This window comes from Bos grunniens, chromosome 10 (genome assembly GCF_055505025.1).
Source record: "Bos grunniens cultivar Pamir isolate PY7600 chromosome 10, Bosgru_T2T1.0, whole genome shotgun sequence".
In the NCBI taxonomy this organism is placed as follows: Eukaryota; Metazoa; Chordata; class Mammalia; order Artiodactyla; family Bovidae; genus Bos; species Bos grunniens.
This window is the reverse complement of record NC_141174.1, coordinates 89,772,888-89,796,669: the sequence shown is the minus strand read 5'-3', so window position 1 is coordinate 89,796,669 and position 23,782 is coordinate 89,772,888. Positions and strand designations below refer to the sequence as shown.

Sequence of the window (23,782 nt, the reverse complement as noted above, 5' to 3'; positions counted from 1 at the left end):
ACGACTTGGCGATTAAACAACAACTCATAACTCTGAGGATACTTCATCTCTGTTACTCAGGTATGGAAAAGGCTTGCCCAAACCTCAGAGGACTCTTAACCCTTTGGTGCCTCTCTGGCTGGAGCCTTAGACTGAATGACAATGAGTATGTCTGGAGGAGTCAGGAAGTCAGACCCCAAAGACTGCCTCAAAAAGAGAAGTCAAATACTGGATGGAAGCAGAGAAACATGAAATGCCCCATCCATCACTTAGCAGTGTGATCTGGGCAAGTTGTGCAGCCTCTCTGGGTGTCAGTGGCCTCATTTACAAAACGAGGCTCACCTCTGCTGTGCCCACTGGAGGGGTAGACACAGCCATCTGGTAGAGGCCCCTTCCCACTCTGTTATGTAGGTTATATAAAACCAGAAGAAAGAAACAGACTTTCTGATCACCTTTCTACGATCATCTGTTTACAGATGAAAAGTTCAGAAGAAGGCCAAAGTATAGACGAATAGACAGCTCTGCAGGCAGGCAGGGGCTGCAGTCACGGAGTGGTCATCTAGGGCCAATATGGATTAAGGGCTTCGATTAGGGGGAGGCATGGTGGGCTGAACCACTCTCTGGTTGAACTCTTGCCTGATTTCACCAGCTCGCTACATAATTAGGGTTGAAGACATAAAGGTAATGAGATAACACCCAAAGCACCTATGTTCTCTGGAAGAGATGCTAGCTACCCTGGGGTTGACTGTGTGCACGATATTTTAAGATTAGCAAGCTAGGACACAACTGACAATACTGCATACCTCACACTGCCACTTAATTTAATTTAAGCCAAATGTCAGAAGGACAGGAGAAGCAAGAGTGAACTTAAATGCCGCCCCCCACCCCCACCCCATCTCTTGTAGCTTGACTCCACCAATGGTTCTGCATTAGTGAGATATGATTCTGGAGGGCCATTCTTTTGCAATTTATAAATGTATATATTTTTTAAAACACTCACTATCTTTTGGCTGCACCACATGGCAGGTGAAATCCTATTTCTCCAACCACAAATTGAGCCTGTGCCCGCGGCATGGGAAGCATGGAATCTGAACCACTGGCCCGCCAGGGAAGTCTCGTAAGTGGGCCATTTTAGAAGTCATTACCAGAAGCAGCTCCTCTGGCAAAGTATGAATGTTCTGAGCAGACACGTCCTGGAAAAACGTCCACTGGTTGCCTGGAGTTAGATCGGATACCCATTTGGGAACAGGGAAGAGCGTTAAGGGCTATGACTCCCAGGTCCTTTCAGCTCCTTCCCTCAGCCATTCGCAGCAGCACCAAGACAGAGAAGACCTGCCAGAGGGCCCACCACACAGAACCAGCCACTTAGACACTCCTGACTCCTGGAGTTTAGGGCAGGTACAGACCTATCGCTTCTACTGACTTTACTGATGAAAAATTGGAGGCACAAACAAATATTTCTAATTCCTGTCCATGTTCAGTGTTTACACTACTGTGAAACAGTTTATTTCTGGCACGCAACACGGAGCCCACCTTCAACTACCATAATTCCGTAGTCTCACCTTATAGAATGTCTGTGTTTTTTCAGGTAGTTTCCTTGCATTTCTTAAAATCTTCTGTACATCAGTCTATACAGGGTAAAACGAATTCAATGTTAGAATTCTGTGGTAAACAGGGAAAGAATACAAAAGGACACCTTTAAATGGAAAAAAATGAAAATGAGAAGAGTTATAGTGTAAAGATGAGGCTCCCTTCTAAGTTAATGTTACTGTTCAGCATTAGGAAATCATCTCTCTCCTTCAAAAGGCTTGATGATACTAAAAGCCCATGGCGAAAAAAATGAACTTGTCTCACAAAAACACCCCCAGTAAACCCATACATCTATGGCCAGAGGCTTTTAGACAAGGATGCCAAGACCATTCAATGGGGGGAAGAAGTCTCTTTAACAAATGGTGCCTGGATAACTGGATAGCCACCTGCAAAAGAATGAGGTTGGACCCTTACTTCATACCATACCCACAAAATTGACTCAAAATGGATCAGAGGCCTAAATGTTAAGAGCTAAAACTATAAAACTCTTACCATAAAACTTACTTATAAAACTCTTAAAACAACACAGCAACAAAAGAAAAAAATTTGGCAAATGATCATAGCAGCATTATTCACAATAGCCAAAAGGTAGAAATAATCCAAAAGTTCATCAACTGAATGAATGGACAAATATGGACTTTATACATTGGACCATTATTTATTCAATGGACTATTATTACTCAGCCATCAAAAGGAATGAAGGACTGATACATGCTACAACATGAATGACTGTTGAAAACATTACGCTAAGAGAAGTCAAACACAAAAAGGCACATATATGATGCAGTTTACATGAAATATCCAGAATAGACAAATCCTTATAGACGATAGAAAGCAGGTAAGTGGTTGCCTAGAGCTGGGGCAAGAGTGACTTGTTGAGCGGGTAAAGGATTTCCTTTTGGGGTGATGAACATGTTTTTGAACTAGACAGTGGTGATGGTCATGTAACACTGTGATTATAGTAATGTCACTGAATTGAATGCTTTAAAATGTCTGAAATGGTAACTTCTGTTATGTGCACCTCACCATAATAAAACAACGCATCCAGACCAAAACAAAATTTAAAAAACAGTTTTAGAAAAATTCAGCTCTCCTTCAGACAGGGAAGTGCTGGGGTCAGCGATGGCAAGAAAGAGGGAGAACTTTAATTTCCAACAAAGGGAAGAGGCCCCTTAGTCAGGGCAGGATGTGTCTGTCTAGTCTCCCTGAAAAGGGGGCTAGAAGAGACTACGTGTCAATAGAGGTTACTTCTGTGGTCAGGTGGCCTGACTGCCTCTTCTCATTTGGCTTGGACTGGACTCATGGGAGAAACAAAGGAAAAAAGAAAAGGCATTCAAGTGAGAAAAAAAGTTCAAAAACTGATTTTTAAAAATAGGTATGAATGACTTTGCCAATGGGAGGAGAAAGTCACTGAGCCCCTTGACTAAAGGCAGCACACCTTGATAATAGGATAATTTCATAGGAGTCTTCCATAAAGCGTTTCTGTGGTATTACATGGTAATGCTTTGACTTACATTGTGCCGATGGGAGAAATAATCACATGAAGGTTTTTATGTCTTCCTCAAAACTGGTACTAAAGATAACACCTATAATATTATTCAATGACTCACCATGTCAAAACTTTTACATTAAAATTTAATGCTGGAAAAAATGTGTCTCTCTAGAAAAACTGACATGCTTCCTTTTATCAGACAAGGAGAACCATAAAACCAACATGTTTTTTTTTGACCTTGGTAGCAGGAAGCTCAAGAGCCAAATTGCTCAAACACAATTATCATTCTGCCTTGGCTTCCTGGAACACCGTCTTTCTTCTTCCTCTAGGTCTTATATTGCTCCAAATTTTGTAAAAAATGATTCTGCTACGTACGTGTTTTACTGTAGGCCACCTCAAATCCTTTTTGGAAATAATGACAAATGTAAGAAGTAAATGAATTACGAAGTATCAGAGGAAAAGAAAATCAAATCAAATGTCCTCCTGCCTGCAGGAACCCCTCCTCCTGTCCCCAGTGGAGAGCAGCGTGGATGGTAATGTTACCTGCAGGCCACTGGGTTTGATCCACACCGTCACATTCTGGGCATAACTGCGCTTGTTTTTGGGCTGCAGGGGGAATGGGCTCTTATTATCATCCTCACCATAAGGGTTTTCTTTAGCATCTTAAAAGAAAAAAACAAGCTTGAAATGACATCTGGCAAAACACAGTCAAGCACATTTCCAATTAGGTTAGAAGCTCTTTGAATCATTCGATCTCCTATATCCTATTACCTCCCTAATTAAGAAAATCCATTAACTTCCGTCAGGTTGGGGAACCTGTTCTCAGCACTAACGTTGGACACTGAACAATCAACTGAGGCCCAGGCAAGTGAAAAACAGCTTACTGTCTTTAAATATACAAGTTTTACTTATCTGCTTTATAAATTAAGGTCATAAGAGGATAAAAATACATAAAATAATACTAAAGTGTATATAAAAATATATGTATACCTACATACTGCAATTCTACATAGTCTAGCCCAGCACTCTCCAACAGAACTTTCTGTGATAAGGAAAGGTAGCCACACCCCATGAGACCACTGAACCCTTGACACCTGGCTAGTGTAGCAGAGGAACTGGATTTTATTTAATTAAATTTGAATAGCCTCCTGTGGTGAGTGGCTACTGGATCAGACAGCATAGGTAGAGACATTGAGAAAATTTAAAAGTGAAATTACATATAGCCAATTTAAGGAAAAGAGCAGGGAAGAAATACCTTCTTGGTGAAACATACCCATCTTACGGGTTACTGGTTTACTGCTTCCACAGACATAAAGCCATGTTGAGTTTATAGCCACGTGGATAAACAAAGATTTCTATTTTTCCACCTGCTTCCTGAGTCAATGATACTTTGTCACAAACTTACAAAGCATACTTATTACCTCTTGGCTCATTTTATCGGTGTCATCTTTCAGGGTAGACAGAGCAGGAATCATTTTCCCAACAAGACTGGGGAGCTTAAATCCCTTGCCCACGTTTCTGTTGAAAACTGGAATTAGCTCAGCTTCTCTAACTGACCCAGAGGTGCTCTAACCCCAATTTGGTCATTAATTTGGGTGCCTTATACTGGCCCCATTCTACCTCTGTCACTGCCCTCTCCTCCTACCCCCTCCAAAAATTTATTGGTTCAGCTTTCCAGATGTTTCCATGAAGACTTGTCACTCCATAAGCCTTTCTAAGTCAGGCCAAGATCCCAACTGTCATTTCCCAGGCAACATGCTTATTTCCAACTTTTTGGCCACTGTTTCCGTTCTTCCCCTGTCTGCAATGCTCTCTTTTCCTCATTTATTTATTCCCTCCCTCACGTACTCATTCGTCGTCTATATTAAGACCTCACTATGTAGGAAGCACCATGCTAGGAAGTATGGCTAGAGAAGATATTTTTTTCTGGCCTCAATGAAGAATATGAGTATTTATGAAGGGTATTTATTAAATTACAACTGTGTGCAAAATACTTAACATATACAACTTATCTCCTTTTAGCAACTCAAGAGGGTAGATATTATTAGTCTCATTAAACATGAGAAAATTGAGGCTCAGATTTCACAGGGACAGCTGGGCCTGGTTTCAAAGGCAATACTTCTTCCCCCATTCAACACTGCTATTCCTCACCTACCCAAATGTACTTAAATTCCAGGTCCGGATCCTATCCTACATTCTCCATGGAGTTGTCCCAGTGTTTTCTGGTAGACAATTTGTCTAGTCCCGTTTATCCTACAGCACTCAGTGTTAGTACCCAACACTTCGGCATCTTATTACAGCCTACCTTATATTGTCTCTAATTGCTTGGAGCCTCTATGTGGAAACTGGCTTAGTAGACATTAATGAAAAAAGAACAGGAAATCTTAGAAATAATAAATATGATAATGGAAAATTTTTTAAAATATTGGTTGCAAGATAAAATTGAAGATATCTTACAGAAGGTAGAACAAAAAATTTCAAAACTGAAAAATATGGGTAGGATAAGAAAATTACACACATGCACACAAATACTATAAACACATCTAGGAAAGGAGAACAAAGAATACACGGAGGAAACCAAAGACATATTCGTGCTTCCAGGACTTGAATTGCGAGATGGAAGCATTGAGTCCAGCACAATGATGAAGAGACCGAAACCAAGGAATGTGATTCGGAACATCTAGAACGCTAGGGACACTAGAAGAGCCTCAAGGTGCACAGAGAAACAGAGACCAGGGTCAAAGCTCGGACGGTCAGCATGGCACTAGACTCTCAGGAGCAACACCGGAAGCCAGAAGAGACAACAGAATGATGCTTCAATACTCTAAGGGAAAATGATTCCTGACCTAGAACTCAGTATTCAACCATACCATCCGTAGAGTGTAAGGGATGAAATACGGACATTTCCACAAATGTGAGACTTCAAATGCTTACTTCCCATGTGCCCTTTTCTCAGGAGGATTCATCAACCAGGAGAGTCACGGGAGAGATGTGAAGGGAAGACGTGGGATGACAGCTATGCAATGTGCCTAGAGAATAACCAGTCCATTCATGAAACAAAAGGAAGGAAGATGACTCTCAGGAAAAAAAGAAAGTGACAACAAAATACGTAAAGGATGTCTTTTGCTTAGGCAGGAATTGGTGATAGGTACGTGGAAAAGAGCAAAGAAAAACAAGGGGGAAGAAAAGGCAGGGGAAGGCCATGAGGGCCCAGAGTGATGGCTGCACTCATCTGTTGCTGGCTTCCCCCCAGCCTGGCTGCCAGGCTCTTTCCTGGATTCTAAGAGGAATGTCGGTGTCTTCCCTACAGAGCTCTCCTGTTAATTACAGTCAGTCAGAATACATTTAGCTTACCTGCTAGAAAAAAGAAATATCTAATTAAAAACAACAGTAGTATCTGGGGTAGGACACAAAGAGTTGCAAAACAAAGGAAACGTCGCACTGTGCAGCACGTGGCTTAGCAGCGAGTAGCACTGACTTTGCTCAGCAAGGACTGAAAACTGGCTGAACGGCCAAGAACACCATAACCACACTGCAAGGGTTGAGCAAGGGAAAAATGTGCTTCTTGGGTGAACAGGTGGGCAAGGATGGCAGTAGTAAGAGAAGAGCTAAGCAGTTTTCCTTGAAAAGTAAAAAAATGGCATTAAAATAACAGTCAAGAAATAGCTATATATGTAAATTATTTAGAAATGTAAGTAAAATATCAGAAGAAAAAATTAAAATTTGAGAATGGTTATCTGTAAGAACAGAATTAGGAGTAGAAGGGGGTAGGTATAAACAGTAGTATTTTGCAAGCTTCCCTTTAATTAAAAAATCATAATTAAAACAGCAAGCTCTACCATTCAAATGCGCCTACTGTGTGTCAGGTACTCATTTCCTTAGAAACTTCTCTCACCAACTAGCTAAGACAGGTTTTATTGTTACTGGTGGCTCAGAGGTTAAAGCGTATGCCTGCAATGCGGGAGACCTGGGTTCAATCCCTGGGTTGGGAAGATCCCCTGGAGAAAGAAATGGCAACCCACTCCAGTACTCTTGCCTGGAAAATCCCATGGAGGGAAGAGCCTGGTAGGCTACAGTCCAGGGTCGCAAAGAGTCAGACACGACTGAGCAACTTCACTTTCACTTTTACTACTTGTCACCATGACAATCCCAATCTCCTAGGACTGTTGTGAGAGTTAAATGAGATGACCCATTTCATTTTGTCTAGCACAGTGCCTGGCACAAAGTTAAATTCAATAGATGTTAGTTCTTACTACCCTCATTGAAAAGAACAGAGGGAGAGAAAAAAAAAAAAACAACCATGAATATAGGGCTGAGAAAAAAGCAGTTCCATCTGATTTAAGAATATGCACAATGAGCCACGCATTGCTAGGCTGGCAGCCGGATCAGAAAGGAATATGAACACTACTACCTTAGATTATGGACAGGCGCTGTGGTAAAAACGATCACAATAGTTTAGGTTAAGTATCAGATGTAAGTATTTTAGGCTTTGGGGATTATATGGTCTCTGTTGTAACTGCTCAATTTTGCCACTGAAGCAGGACAGCCATAGGTATGTAAACGAATGGGAGAGATTCTGTAATAAAACTTAACAATAAAACTATATTTACAAAACAAGCAGTGGGTTAATTTGGCCTGCAGGCCATTGTTAGCTGACCTCTGATCTAAGTGATCTGCTTTCTGACAAATCTGTATGCAGGTCAAGAAGCAACAGTTAGAACCAGAGGTAGAACAACAAACTGGTTCCAAATTCCGAAAGGAGTATGTCAAGGCTGTATATTGTCACCCTGCTTATTTAACTTATATGCAGAGTACATCATGTGAGATGCCAGGCTGGATGAAGCACAAGCTGGAATCAAGATTACTGGGAGAAATATCAATAACCTCAGATATGCAGATGATACCACCCTTATCCAAGAAAGCGAAGAGGAACTACAGAGCCTCTTGATGAATGTGAAAGAGAAGAGTGAAAAAGTTGGCTTAAAACTCAACATTCAAAAAACAAAGATCATGGCATTCAGTCCCATCACTTCGTGGCAAACAGATGGGGAAACAATGGAAACAGTGACATATGTTACTTTTTTGGGCTCCAAAATCACTGCAGATGGTGACTTGCAGCCATGAAATTAAAAGACGCTTGCTCCTTGGAAGAAAAGCTATGACCAACATAAGGACAGCATATTAAAAAGCAGAGACATTACTTTGCCAACAAAGGTCCATCTAGTCAAAGCTATAGTTGTTCATGTACGGATGTGAGAGTTGGACTATAAAGAAAGCTGAGTGCAGAAGAATTGATGCTTTTGAACTGTGGTGTTGGAGAAGACTCTTGAGAGTCCCTTGGACTGCAAGGAGATCCAACCAGTCCATCCTAAAGAAAATCAGTCCTGAATATTCATTGGAAGGACTGATGCTGAAGCTAAAGCTCCAGTATTTTGGCCACCTGATGTGAAGAACTGACTTATTGGAAAAGACCCTGATGCTGTGAAAGATTGCAGGTGGGAGGAGAAGGGGACGACAGAGGATGAGATGGTTGGATGGCATCACTGACTCAATGGACATGGGTTTGGGTGAACTCCGGGAGTTGGTGATGGACAGGGAAGCCTGGTGTGCTGCCAGGCTTGGGGTCGCAAAGAGTTGGACATGACTGAGCAACTGAACTGAACTGAACTGATCTAAGTGAAAGGTAAAGAAACCCAGTACAATGCAAAAGCCCTGAGAATCAAAGGTCAGAATGAATGTAGGAATGCTGCAGAGTGAATAAAGGGGGTGAGGAATCACACACACACACACACACCCAGGTTCTCTTCCAATTACTGTCCTCTTTCTGTCCTCTTGTGGTCAAACTCATAATTCATTCCTCAGCCTGTCTCCTGGCTAATCATTTGCCAAAACTGATTCTTACAAAGCCACCAAGAATCTCTTATCTGTCAAGATCAAATGACTCTTGATTCACAGTGTCCTCTTCTTTCTTCTTGGTTTCTATTCTTCCCTAAAACTATTTAGTCATTTAAAATACTCATTCTACAGTCTTTCAGATTAACTCCTCAAGGCGCTAATCCTCCTATCGTTCTTCCTTCAAATCAAAGACCTTCATATGATTTTACAACTTTTTTTTTTTCAAATCAAACACATCTCCAGGGAGGACTGTTTTTTCTGCAGTAGGGCTTCCCTTGTGGCTCAGCTGGTAAAGAATCCACCTGCAATGCAGGAGACCTGGGTTCGATCCCTGGGGTGGGAAGATCCCCTGGAGAAGAGAAAGGCTACCCACTTCAGTATCCTGGCCTGGAGAATTCCATGGACTGTATAGTTCATGGGGTCACAAAGAGTTGGACACAATTGAGTGACTTTCACTTTCACTTTCCCCCTGGGTTGTAGAGGAGTTTCCACAGAGCCATTACATTAGCTTCTGGAGGACGCACCACGGGTTTCGCTGCTTCAGCTCCAAGGTTTACACTGTTGGTTAGGGAACGGGCAGGGCTGAGCCACATGGTGCAGGACTTGGGCTTCCACGTCTCACAGGAGACGTTTAGGTTTCTTTATATGTAAAAAGTAGGTAGAAACAATGAATAGAATTTTTTTTGTCGTCCTCTCACTGAGAGGGTAGAACTTCCACACTCCATGCTTTACTCGGGAGATTTCAGTTCAGTCTTGTCTCCTGTTCCTGTGTGACCTTTAAAATCCCAGCCCCTGGAATCTAGCTCAAGAGTTGGCACACTATGGTTGGCTGTGTGTTTCTGAGTTAAGGATGGTTTTTTATATTTTAAATGGTTTATGTATTGTGCTATGATGTCAGACTTTAGTAGCTGTGACAAAAACCATGCTGCTGCTGCTGCTGCTGCTAAGTCACTTCAGTTGTGTCCGACTGTGTGTGACCCCATAGATGGCAGCCCACCAGGCTCCCCCGTCCCTGGGATTCTCCAGGCAAGAACACTGGAGTGGGTTGCCATTTCCTTCTCTAATGCATGAAAGTGAAAAGTGAAAGGGAAGTCGCTCAGTCGTGTCCAACTCTTAGCGACCCCATGGACTGCAGCCTACCAGGCTCCTCCGTCCATGGGATTTGCCAGGCAGGAGTACTGGAGTGGGGTGCCATCGCCTTCCCCGGACAAAAACCATAATTACCTATAAAATGTAAAATATTTATTATATATGGCCCTTTGCTGGAAAAGTTTGCTGACCCTTGGCCTAGCTTCTAGGGCCGATATTCCATCAAAATCTCTAGGCTTCGATGGCAAAAGGTATCCTTTGAACCTGAATGGACATGCATGCACATGTGTGTAAGACACTGCAGGCCTGACTTACATGTGCTCATGAGACACTCTACTTCCTTCTTGAATCTCTTTATTCTCTTGGCTTCTGTGGCTTCCTTTTTCTTGTACTTTTTCTCTTCTCTGCCTCTTCCTTCTCATTTTCCTTTACTGGTGCCATTTCCACTGCCTCTAGTAGTCGGTCCTTTCTAGGGGTCTGGTCCTTTTCCCCTGACGTATATACTTTCCTGAGGCTAGGGCTTCTTAAAGTGTGGTTATTGACCTAGATTGTAATCAATTAGGTAATATTAAAACTGCAAGTTCTTGATTTTGAATCCAGACCTACTGAATCAGAATCTCTGTAAGTGGGGACCAGGAAACAGAATTTTAAAACAAGTTCTCCAGGTTTACTTTTGTATACCAAAACTCAAATTTGTAAACTATTGCCCTAGCAATCTCCCTCATCTCTCCATTTTAAAGATCACCAATATGTTTTGCTGGGAGCCAGTGTGAGGAACTCTGCCCGTGGCAAAGGTCGTGAGGAAGGAAGCTCGACATACGCAAAGGCGGGATCGAGCCTCAGGAGTCCCCCTGGAAATTCTTGAGCATCTACCCCCAAAACCAGAGTCTGCCTACTTTACTACTTTGTGCTCTCACCTACACCTCTGACTTTACGGGGGGCTGTCCCCCACCGCCTCTTTCGGAGAAGGAGTTAACTTAGAGCTCCAGTTAATAATAATTCCTGGGCGTGACAGGAGTGTTCCAACTTACAAACTCCTCTGAAGGTTCTCTAGCCTGCCTGACAGGCTTGTCCGGCCACATGTGATTGCTCACAGCCTCCCAACCGTGAGAAGCACGAGATGCTTTAAACCTTCTAAAAACAGGTTCTTTAGAGAAGTTAGAAAACTATTAGTATAGTATAGTGGGCTGATTAGAAATTGTATTGGTGAAGGGTTTTTCATTTGTTGAGCCAATGTTTGCTGCTAAGTCTCCACATCCCCTGCCCTTATACACATTAATGAATATATAGAAGAAATAAGTATTAACCTTTGATATTAATCACGTTAGACCTTAGGCTAAGTAAATTCTTTCCTTAATTAAAACCCACTACACCCTCACCCTATAGGAATGTAACTTTATCTGGTACCTTTGGAAGGTGGCGTCTGTTTTAAGAATAATCACCTCTGGAGAAATAAGTGTTCTGGTTGACTGACCACTGTCACAAGGAGAGGGTCATAAATTGTCAGCAGGCCCCCTGGTCAGAAGATGATGTAACACCTCTAAGACCTCTGTATACATTTGTATGAAGCACCTGACTTCAATAAAAGTCAGGACTGCTGACCCCGCATGACTTTTGTATAACATCTCAGTGTATAAAAACAGACCCTGGAAAAATAAAAAATGGGATCAGTTCCTTGAAAGACTGGTCTCCTCATGTCGTTCTTTCTCTCACCTTCTGGCTGAATCCCCATCTGGAACGTGGAGGCTCGTCAAGCATACTAATCATGCCTGGGCTTCTAAGATCTGACCGGGGAGGCCTTAGTGTCTCCTCTCCTTCGGGAGAACGGGAGGACGCCTGCGGCCTACGTAGGTGACATAAATTCCTTGCCCTGGAATTTTATTAGCTTTCCACGTAAACCAAGTTATTCAGCCTCTTTTCTCCACTGAATTTTCCTACTGAGCTATCCCCATTCTATTACTCTTTATATTTCTAATTAATATTTAATTAAAGCTATTGTATCCAGTTCGCTGAAGCCGTCTCCCCTTCGAATTTCCCTGGATCCACCAGGGCTGGACCCCGGCAATGTTTGTAACTAAAAATTGTACTTTCAACTCTGTCCTCTCTCCTGAACTCCAGATTCTTACAGGAATTGTCTATAGGTACCTTCACCTAAATCTCACAGGCATAAGCGTGCACAAGAGAAGTTCTTCCCAAATCTACTATTCTGTTTCAATTATTAGTACCACCTTTGACCCTGCAGCCCGTCAGAAACCTGGGATCATTCTCAACTCTTCTGTTTCCTTTATTCTTGTATCTAAAAACTGCTCTTTCCACCTTCAAAATACCTTTGCATGGATCACATCCTCTCTGTTCCCAGCCAATGGCCTTGTTCTGCGTCTCATCTTGACATCTCCAGGACTGTCACCGGGGACTTCTAACAGCAAGATGCCCATACCTTTTCAAATCCATACTCCACAGAGTTTTCTTTCTAAATGCAAAATTTATTATCTCTCACTTGGATATCAGCCACACTGCACAACTGCAGAAGTTACCAGTACTTAGAATACATAATCACCTAACTGGTATCTCCACTGTTCTCATCATAGCCAGAAGGATCTGATCATATTACTCTCCTTCAGCGGCTCCCCTGTATCTGTAGAATAAAGTCTCAGATGAGGCCTGCCCTGCTGTCCCACTGCCAAACTCTAACCTACCATCTGGCCTTCCCACCCTCACCCTCCCACTTTGTGGTCTAGCTTCTTTCTTTTTTAGAGGTGCTCTATTTAGAACAAATTTCTCTTTTTCTTCAAACTCAGTAATGGTCTCTCTCCTCTCTGGAGATATGCCCAAGTCCTCAAGGAAGAGCTGACCATCCCCTACTTCAGGCCAACTGTGATCTCATGCCAGTTTAGGTTTATTATTCCACTTTCCACTAGTCTTTGAGTAACTTCTGCTGACTCTTTTAGCCTGCAGACCTGGCACAGAATAGGCTGCTTGGCAGATGTTCCTAAAATTGAAATGGGCCCAAATGAGCTCAGGGAGACACTACAGTTGGAGCCTGAGTACCTAGGAGTACAAAGGCCTCAATCAGAGGGAGTAGAAAAATCAGAAGAAATGGCTTATGGGAGAGAGGGAGAGATGATGGTTTCTGCCACAAACACGCTGATCTGAGGACTGTGACAGAATATCCAGGTGGAGAGGTCCAAGTGGCAACCGGGAAATACAGGTGCAAGATTTAGGGAGAGATCAAGCAGGATGAGAGTTAGAGGCATGTTGAGAGTCTGAAGCCGAAACAGCTGATGAAATAAACAAGAGAGAGTAATAACCCAAGAGTAGAAGGCAAAGAACAACACCCTGGGAAATCATGAGGCAAGGGGAAGAAAAGACAGGATTACAAGTGAAAAAAGTTGCCAAGGAAAAAGATAAGCGCCAGGTGAATGCAATGTGAGGAAAACTAAGGGAAAACAGTCTCAAGAAGGAATGGATTAAATTATCTAAGAATGTCTAGGGGTAGCTGGGTTAAAAATAGTACACTAAAGAAAGTTTGCTTCCCCTGAGCTGTAATGTTAAAAGTCCAAAGGTTAAATTCTCTTGGGGCTGTCCACCTACATATCCAGCATCAGAAACCACAGGGCACTCATAAGGGAAATCACGCGCTCTCTGACTCACAGAGAGAGCCATTCAGAACAGTAGAGAGAAAACAAAGTCAGGATAAATAAAGTCTGATCTGGGGTATACCTGAAATTGGACCCAACTGCACCATTTTCCCTAGCCATGGGAGAGGTTCTGGGCCAGGCTCAAAGAGAGACATCATGAGGTTTGATTTCTTCTTGCTGTCAGCTTGAGAGTAGAGCATCCCATGCCATTCAGGACTAGATGGAGAGAAGACGGACGGTGAGAACAGCTTTACGCCTGGGACTGTCAAGCTAAATAACTCTACCCTGTGTTTTTCTCTCGAGAGATATGGCTTTCAGCTTTGAAATTAAAGCCAAATCCTAAACCTACAAATGCATACTATTGCCCCCTAATATTAGCATTCTTCGGAGATATGTATTACTAGTTATGTAGATACAGAAATAAAAAACAGTCTTATAAGAGAAAAAGAGAATCACAAGGGCAGCAGATAGCTGCAGGTGTGGTGAGGAGTAAGAGCTGTGACCTATAGGTCTCTTCAGCCACCTCCAAATCATTCACAGAAATACCACACAGAGAAGCCCTTCTAACACAGTGCGCAAAGCCACCACCCAGCTCTGTTCACACTTCTCAAAGGGCCTCAGGTGATTCTTGTATTCAGAATTAGTACAAGTAACTTGAGTACCAAGAATCTAGCACACCAATATCTAATAAGAATTGCATTTGTCTTTTTGGATTAGCTAATTTTAACTCCAGCAGAAATGGAGCCATGCTTCCTCTAGGTATCCTTAACAACTCTTGATCTTCTCTACCAATCAATCCCAGTTGATGGCCAGAGGATGACCAGTCACCTCTTCTTCTCTAACAAACAGGTATTTTCGAAAAGGAAGCAGGCAGTTCTGCAGATTTTGAGACTATATCCAAAGTCAAAGCTAGAAGGGCATTCCTTATAGAGAAGGAATACAGCACAGTGGTTATGAGCATGGGCTACAGAGTCACAACGCATGGATAAAAATCCTGACTCTTTCATTCAATATCTGTGTGACCTTGAGCAAGTACCATGACTTTGCTCTCTAAGTCTCAGTTTCCTTGTCTAAGGCAACAGGGGGTAATACTGATACCTCTTGGATAGTGTTATGAGGGATTAAATGAGTTAACATATGTAAAGTGCCTAGAGGAGTATCTGGCACATGGTTAAATGTTCAATATTATCAGCATCTTTTTTTCATTTTATAGCTGAGAAGTCTGTCTAAGATCCTATAACAAGTTGGCAGCATTGCTTTAACTGACTCTGGGTTTCCTAGATAGGACAGAAAAGAGGAAAACTGAGAAGAGATATAATATAAAGGCAATATAAAGATCTACTGCTCAACGCTACATGGCAGCCTGGGCGGCAGCGGAGCTCAGGGGAGAGTGGATACATGTAATGTGTGGTTGAGTTCCTCTGTTGTTCACCTGAAACTATCACAACACTGTTAATCAGCTTACTCCAATACAAAATAAAAAGGAAAAAAAAAAAACAATGTAAAAAATACTTTATTAAGGAGGCAACATATGTATACACCTATGAGTGATTCATGGTGATGAATTATCCTCCAATTAAAAATAAATAAATTTAAAAAAAGAAATAAAAAATGCTCATCATCTAAAAAATATAAAGGCAGTATAATGAAAAGACTCACTCTGTACTTACTCTAGTGGATGCTTTAAAGAGAAGTAGACACGGTGACAGTAGGTGGGGAAGATATGGCAGGAAGAGAAAAAGACTGATGAGATTCTTTCTATTCTTTCAGAAAAATCTGGGAAATACTTCACTTTGTAAATTGATTCTCCCTTTCACTCAACAAATGGTAAAAAAGTTTCTTACCCTAGCTGAACTATCGCCACCATTCCTTCCACTTTTAGGCTGCCATGAAGCAGGACACAGAAGTTGGGTATCTTGCCTGCAATCTGATTGGCTGAATTTTCATCTTCATTGTCATCAGTTATACCAGTACCCACCTCATCACCTTCTGTGAAAAGAGAGAAAACCAATCAGACTGATATTAGCTAGAAAAGCCCCAAGCTCCAATTGCACTCTTGGTTGCTTCTAACCTTGGAAGGAGAGTACATGGAATTATAAAGGAATATTATAACGAGGAAGAAAAACTCATATTCTGGCTTTCCTACGTCCATTTAAAAATCAGTTTCTACATATTATAGGAATTCCATTTATAGGAAACATCTAGAATAAGCAAATCTATACAGATAGAAAGGATATCAGTGGTTACCTGAAGCTAAGAGAGATGGAAGGTTAGGGATTGACAGCTAAAAGGTTTCTTTTTGAGGTAGTGAAAATTCTAAAATTCTGATTCAAAAACTATGGTTATGGTTGCATAACTGTAAATACACTAAATACGACTACTGAATTGTACACTTTAAATGAGTGAAGTATTTGGTATATGATTTATATTTCAGCAAAACTGTTACATAAAAAATCAGCTTTCCTTAGTTTTTACTAGAACACTAAGCTAGATGCTCTCTCGGAATGTTAGGCACCACTGAAACAGAAACAGAAGTTCAAAGATGTCAAGAGTGTTCTCAACTGACAGCCCTTAGGCAGCAAGTGGATGGGATACCCCAAAGAACAGTGACTTCTCCACAAGCCTCTTAACTCGCTTCTCCAACTCCAGGTTCTCTCCAACAGATGAATGCATCTTCCTTCAGGTAACCTCCTTCTGGAACTATCCGTTTACTCAAGCTGATTCAAAGACTTTCTAATTCAATAGGAAGACTCTGCCTGGCTTGATATTCAATAGCCCTTACAACACGGCTCCATTTTGCCTTCCCATACTTTCCTTTCCACTGTTCTCCTACATGAACTCTTTATTTTGCCCACTTTCTTTCTTGGCAATTTATATGGGTGTGCAGAATCCCCCCAGGACCTTAAAAATAAGGGAAACCTGGTTGTTATCAATATCAAGAACAATAAGGTAAAGTGTAAACACAATGATCACAAACAGTCATCTGTGAGAACATATCAAAGATTTGGTCTATGTGATGGATGATTATGGAATACCCAAAACTCCAAATGAAATAACCGTGAGTAAATGAAACGTGATCATAACTCAGTAGGGGGAAACCTGATTGACTGTATACATTTCTTGGAGAAAGTTGGTGAACATAAAGGAGATGGTCAGCCTAAAACAGAGAAAAGAGAAGTTTAAAGTGCTAGAGACTAACATTCTCCAGAGAGATGCTGAATTCAGGAGCTGTAACTATAGTTGCTGGAGAAGTATATTCTGAAATAATGTGGCCTCACAAGGGCCTGGATTCATTCATTCATTCAACAGTATTTACTGAGTATGTGCTATGTGCTAAGCACCAGTAGAGAACAGGTGCAGTTTCTCCTGTTATAAAGCTACATTCCACGTTCATCAGGCAACTTTCTAAGAACTACTTTGGTTTCCCCAGCATGATCCCACAGGGAAAGACAGAGCCCTAGATGAGGAACTAAGCAAGCATTCTCATCTCTAAAGAGGACTTCCACTGTAAATTAACAAAGCAGCACACAGTAAATCGTGTCACATGCTTTCCACAGTTATAAAGCAGCAGAATTAGTTTTTAATATATTAGGCAACATTCCATTTTTTAAAAAATCCAACCCAGTAAATACTCCTTTCCCCAAAACTCTTCAAAATGGGCTATTCTACTACCCAACATTTAAGAATAACTTTAGATAATAAGATACTTCATATGTATCACTGGAATAAGAAGAGAACTCACCTTTGTTAAGTGCTATAGGTAGGACCAGATGTCTGGACAGAACTGGGGGACTTGAAATATCTGCTATATCAATAAATCCCACTATTTCCAAATCTGAAAAGAAGGAATCAACATAGAATTAATTCATGACAAACAATAAATGTTGGAGATAATGTGGAAAGAAGGAAACCCTCCTACATTGTTGGTGGGAATGTAAATTGGTACAGCCAATACTGTTCTCTATGGACAACAGTACGGAAGTTCCTTAAAACCTGAAAATAGAGCTACCACATGACCCAGCAACCCCAATCCTGGGCATATATCCGGAGAAAACCACAACTTGAAAGGTTGCATGCACCCTGATGTTTACTGCAGCACTACTTAGCCAGGACATGGAAATGTCCATTGACAGAGGAATGGATAAAGAAGATGTGGTACATAAATGCAATGGAATATCACTCAGCCATAAAAAGGAATGGAATAATGCCATCCGTAGCAATATGGATGGACCTAGAGATTGTTGCACAGAGTGAAGTAAGTCAGAAAGAGAAAGACAAATATCATATAATGTTGCTCATATGTGGAATCTAGAAAAATGTCATAGATGAACTTACTTGCAAGCAGAAATAGAATCACAGATGTACAAAACAAACTTATGGTTACCAAAGGGGGAATTGGTGGTGGGATGAACTGGGAGACTGGGATTGATATATATACACATTGAGACTGTACACAAAATAGGTAACTAATGAGAAGCTACTGTACAGCACAGGGAACTCTACTCAATGCTCTGTGGTGACCTAAATGGAAAGGAAATCTAAAATAGAGGAGTGTTTATATATATTATATATATATATATATGTGTGTGTGTGTGTGTGTATATCTGATTCACTTTGCTGTACAGCAGAAACTAACACAACATTGTAAAGCAATTATACTCCAATAAAAATTAATTCATCTTATGGGAAGGTACATTATTTTCTATGTACTGGATTTCATAAACACTGTGTGTTTAGTTGGGGAATTCAAATATAATGACTAGGAAGGTTATTAGAAGTTTTTCTGAATGACTCTAGCACTTTGCATTTCAAGTAACTAAGAAAATAAGGATATCTGTCTATTTAATGGACTTAAGTTTTATGACAAATCAGCTAAACTTTTTATGAGGCTAGGTCCTCAGCCAAGGCAAAAGCTTAATGGCTGTCTCTTTGTAAAGGATGTTCTGGTCACCAGGGGGCGATATACACAAATATTTCCACGACAACTGAAAGCAGCCTGTATTTGGAGAGCAAGGCTATTGCATTAAAAATGCTTTCCCTGAGAGAAAGAAATACATGTTCTACAAAACCAGGATTGCAGTCTATATATGACAATGATTTCCTTGCTTTATAGAAACTGTATTAAAGATCAAAAGTATTTTTTGAAAATTTAAAATTAGTAAAAAAAAAAAAAAAGTTGAAACCCAAAGTACATTCTAAAAGTTTCTTTCTGATTATATAGATATTAGTATAAAAACTTAGAAAACACTAAAAACTGTAAAGAGAAAAACAAAGTCACCCATTATTTTTAATTGGAAGAAGCCTTCATATTTCACTCATTCTCAAAACAATTTTTTAAAAAAGTCATGATCATGGTGAGTATACCGTACTTCTTATATTGAATAATCAGGAAATCTGATTCTCTGGACTTTTGGTGTCATTACTTTCTTTAGCTGATTAACAAATGAATTAGCATAAGCAGTTATATATATTTTTTCATTTGAGTAGAAAAAGGCCTATGTTTTAAAGTGGTTTAAATATAAGCTTTAACAAAAATCCTGGACTAAAAGTTTATATAACTTAGTCCATTAAATAAAAGACAATTATCCTTATTTTCTTAGTGACTTAAAATGCAAAGTATTAGAGCCATTCAGAGAAATTTCCAGTAACATTCTCAGTCATCGTATTTGATTTCCCCATGTAAACACTGCTTATGAAATCTGATACATAGAAAGTAAAGTGCTTCTTGAAAGAAAAGATCTATTGAAAGTTACTCATCCAAAAAAAGATGGGAGTCTAACTGGTTTGAAGGCAACAAAACATTTGGCACATTGCAGTCTAGTTGCAATGAAAGAGACGGATGCCCTACTTTCAGAGAGCTGGGAAAAGAAAATAAAGGCCCAGAAAAGAAAAGAGCTTGTGCACAGCTTTTCCTTCAAAAACTCCTTAAAATCTATACATTTAAGAATGAAATGAATCTCCAGTTGTATTTAATTTTAATCATTTGGTGACTGAACAGCTACCTGGTGAATGTCTACTGAGCATGAGACAGTATGCCAGGCACAGAGGGCGATCTGGTGACTAAAATAGTTGATGGTTCAACATGTACCCACCACTCAAGGAGTCCATCTGCCAATATCAGACAATTCTCTTCTCTACTACCCTAGTTACTTTAGATTCTTGGCTTTGCCAATCTAACCTAAGTATAGCACCGGCAACATGAGCCAGGTAGAAGTCACATACTTTGCTTTCTTTTAGTCATAAGCAGCAGGATTAGAGCGGTACGGTATATCAGAGCTGAGACCTGAGAGATTCCACTCACCTAGCCAATAAGAACTAGAGGAAGTGACTTGTCCAGGGTCACAGAGGAAGACTCACACAGACAAGTCTAGAAGCTAGCTCTTCATACATGACCTTAATAATGATGCTAGTCAGCCTCTGGTGGCTCAGAGGTTAAAGTGTCTGCCTCCCAGGTTCGATCCCTGGGTCGGGAAAATCCCCTGGAGAAGGAAATGGCAACCCACTCCAGTATTCTTGCCTGGAGAATCCCATCGACGGAGGAGCCTGGTAGGCTATAGTCCATGGGGTTGCAAAGACTCAGACACGACTGAGCGACTTCAATTTCAAGCTTCTACAAAGCTTTCCATGCTTCTCTCCATGTGTGTCAAGTCAGTCTTACTATCTCTATTAAAGGACTACCTCAAGGATTTCAATGCTAGTGAATTTGGCTCTGGTTTTCAATCTCTAGTAATTTGTGGTTATAATCATCTAGGATTGGAGATTAATTCACGTCACCATGGAAGACCACTCATCTGCCAACCCTTACGCAATGCACCCTCCCATCCAAAGTATACTGAGTATGTATTTCGCCCTCCTGGAGAGAGGCGAAGAAAATCAGAAGTTAGAAGAAAGTAAGGATAACAGAAGTACTAAGGAGGAAGTTAAAAAAAAAAAAGTTACCTGTATTAATGACTTTAGGGATAGGATCAATTTCCTCATCTATTACAAAAGGTTCTGGCCTGGGGAAGACTTGCACGTCAGCGGTGAGGTGGCCACACTTGAGGACAGCATGGAAGGGTGTATATGCCAGATCTATCAGCTTTCTAGAATATGATGGTTATTTGTTATAGGAACAGTAGTATGACACATGTACTTTTTTCCAAGGAAATTTTTTTTAAGATGTCAAGTTTGTTTTCCCTTCAAGTTTATTCCAAAGCTATGATCTATCTGACCATTTGTGAAACAACAAAATCTGATATTTTTGGTGAGGAAATTTCAATTCTGAAAAGCCCAAAAGCAAGTTCATCTTTGTCAATGTAAGGAAGTTGGTAACTATAGGCATTATAGATTTAGATATGCTTAATTTAAAAGGGAGTAAACTTTTAAAAGTCACTACTATCAGTCATAATATCTGAAAAATGTGCAACTTGGGGAAAATGAAATGACACAATTAGAAATAGTAAACTAGATATTATTGTTTGCTATCAAATTATAATAATAGATTGTAAGAAGGCAATAAAGTTCAATGTGTATACTCACCCAAACATAGACTGTACATTTTTCAAGCACAGGGGACCATCAATAGTAAAAATCTGCCCTTCACCATTGTTTAAATCTATAAGACGTTCAAGGCAATCCAAGGAATCAGTGCTCTGAAGCTAGAAAGCAAAACGACCCTTTTCAGTTCAGTCGCTCAGTCGTGTCCGACTCTTTGCGACCCCATGAATTGCAGCACGCCAGCCCTCCCTGTCCATCACAAACTCCCGGAGTTCACTCAGACTAAAGTGGCATAAAATGAGACATTATTATCAACACACCAAGGTCACATAAGGGAGATGATTTTTTTTCTTTAATCAATGTGAGAAGGAAAACAATTTTGACTCAAAGTTGCCAAAGAGGAATGTTATAGAAAATTATACCAGTAGAGCTATTTCAAGTAGCTTTGCAATGATTCAGAGGTGACTGCAGCTAGTATTCACAGACCATCTTCCATTCCAAATGTTTCTAACATCTTTTGGTAAAAACCATCATTATCTATATTTTACAGATAGAAAAACTGAGATGAAGAAAAATTAAATAACTTTCCAAACTAAATGGAAAATCAGGAAGTGGAGTTTAATAAAACATTCATCAGAGTAATGTTACTTTACCAAAAAAAAAAAAAGCATACTTCTGTCAACATTCCTAGCTTAATGGATGTTAAGAATTCCTAACTGAGGAAAACACTGACCACCAAAAAGAACATTTTGACTCTTCAGCATGTGAAGGATCTTTGTGGTAAGTAGGATGGATAACAACTCCTGCTATGTCTCTTGAGATAACACTGTGCTTTCAGAGAGCATTTGAGACAGAAAGTCTTTTCAAATATAATTAGTAGTCTGTCTCAGCTGAAACAATGCAGGTCGGTGTGATAGTACAGGCATACCTCATTTATTGAGCTTCGCAGATACTGCTTTTTTTTAAAACAAATTGAAGGTTTGTGACAAACCGGTGTCAAGCAATTTTATTGGCCCCATCTTTCCAACAGCATTTACTCACTTTGTCTCTGTGTCACATTCTGGTAATTCTCCCAATATTTCAAACCCTCCACAAGCAGAAAGATTACAACTCGCTGAAGGCTCAGATGATGGTTACCATTCTTTGGCAATAAAATATTTTAAAAATAAGGTATGTAGATTTTTTTTAGACTTAATGCTATTGTACACTTAACAGACTACAGTAAAGTATAAACAAAACTTTTATATGCACCTGGAAAGAAAGAAATTAATGCAAATCGCTTTATTGTGATTCCCGCTTCACTGCAATTCCCACTTTGTGGTGGTGGTCTGGAACATCCTGCAATATCTCTGAGGCATGCCTGTATACATAATGCAATATTACTGGAATATATTAAAAATTAAACTGAGTCCCAAAACATATCTAATCAAACTAAAAAGAACTTAGTACAAAGCATTACCTCCTCCAGATTCGCCATGCACATGATGTACAACTTAGATGGAAAAGGAAAAGGTAGTGGAAACCGGTTGCTCTCACCGCGTTGGTTGTGAGTAGCCAAGGAGTGCCGCAGAGACCCTCTACCGATGCCAAGACAGCCATCTGTCACCAGAACCACCTGTTTTCAAAGAGTGAGAGCAGCTTTGTCCATGAAATAACATATTTATTTAAGGCAGTCTCATTTGGCAATGTTTGCATTTCTCCCAAATTACATTTACACTGAAAAATGTACCTTTGCAGGGATACAAGCAAAGATGTGAATAAATCTCAGTAACATTTTGTCGAGTGAAAGATTACACACATTTTATGATTCTATACATATATATATGTGAAGTTCTAGAACAGGTGAAACAAAACTAAGATAAATCAAATAGGGAATGTAGGGAGATACTGGGTAGGAAGGGGCATGAGGAAACTGCAGGGTAATGGAAATGTTCTATAGCTTGACTGGAAGAGCAGTTACATAGGTGTATACATTTGTTAAAACTCAATAAACTGTACACTTAAGATCTATGGGTTTTACTATATTTTACCTAATTAAACCTTTAAAGAAAAGCACCTACCTGTGAACACTTAAAAAAAGGACAAAACCACTCATAACCAATTCTTACTTAACTGTATTAAAACTAGAATCCTACTTCTCAGACGAGGAGTTGGCACCTAAGGCGCTGCTGTCAAAAATGGAATAAGGATTTACATGTGTCCTTAGGAGGTATCAGCACAGAAGTCTGAAGACTGATTCATGACACTTTATTTTCAAAGATGACAAACTTTATCTACCCCTGGTCAACTAAAATGACAACTCCTTTAAACATGTATTTATTTACCATATATAGACATGACTTTTAAAATGCATGATTTAAAAACTATTTATTTATTGGCTGCGCTGGGTCTTTGTTGCTGTGTGGGCTTTCTCTAGTTGTGGCGAGCAGGGGCTTCCCTTGCTGCAGAGCACAGGTTCTAGGTGTGAGTGCTTCAGTAGTTGTGGCACATGGGCCTGGTTGCTCAATGGCATGTGGGATGTTCCCAGACCAGGGATTGAACCGGTGTCCCCTGCACTGGCAGGGGAATTCTTATCCACTGTACTACCAGTGTGTATGTGCGCTCAGTCGTGTTAGACTCTGTG

The 23,782-nt window shown here is 40.4% G+C and overlaps 1 protein-coding gene across 9 annotated transcripts in view; it reads right to left on the bottom strand.

The window, feature by feature from the left end:
• Window positions 1-23,782, bottom strand: part of INTS14 (integrator complex subunit 14) — a 45,328-nt gene that overhangs the window by 12,836 nt on the left and 8,710 nt on the right. For 7 of the 9 annotated variants that reach the window (XM_086322991.1, XM_086322993.1, XM_086322994.1 and 4 more), the window contains 8 exons: window positions 22,619-22,774; window positions 21,202-21,320; window positions 20,623-20,765; window positions 17,426-17,518; window positions 15,528-15,672; window positions 13,766-13,899; window positions 3,605-3,723; window positions 1,542-1,607 (listed from right to left, as the gene is read on the bottom strand). In XM_086322991.1, coding sequence (XP_086179117.1) covers window positions 1,542-1,607; window positions 3,605-3,723; window positions 13,766-13,899; window positions 15,528-15,672; window positions 17,426-17,518; window positions 20,623-20,765; window positions 21,202-21,320; window positions 22,619-22,774 — 975 coding nt within the window. Of the gene's footprint in view, window positions 1-1,541; window positions 1,608-3,604; window positions 3,724-12,372; window positions 12,516-13,765; window positions 13,900-15,527; window positions 15,673-17,425; window positions 17,519-20,622; window positions 20,766-21,201; window positions 21,321-22,618; window positions 22,775-23,782 lie in introns of all 9 variants that reach the window. The other 2 variants (XR_015135440.1, XR_015135441.1) reach the window with 1 other exon arrangement.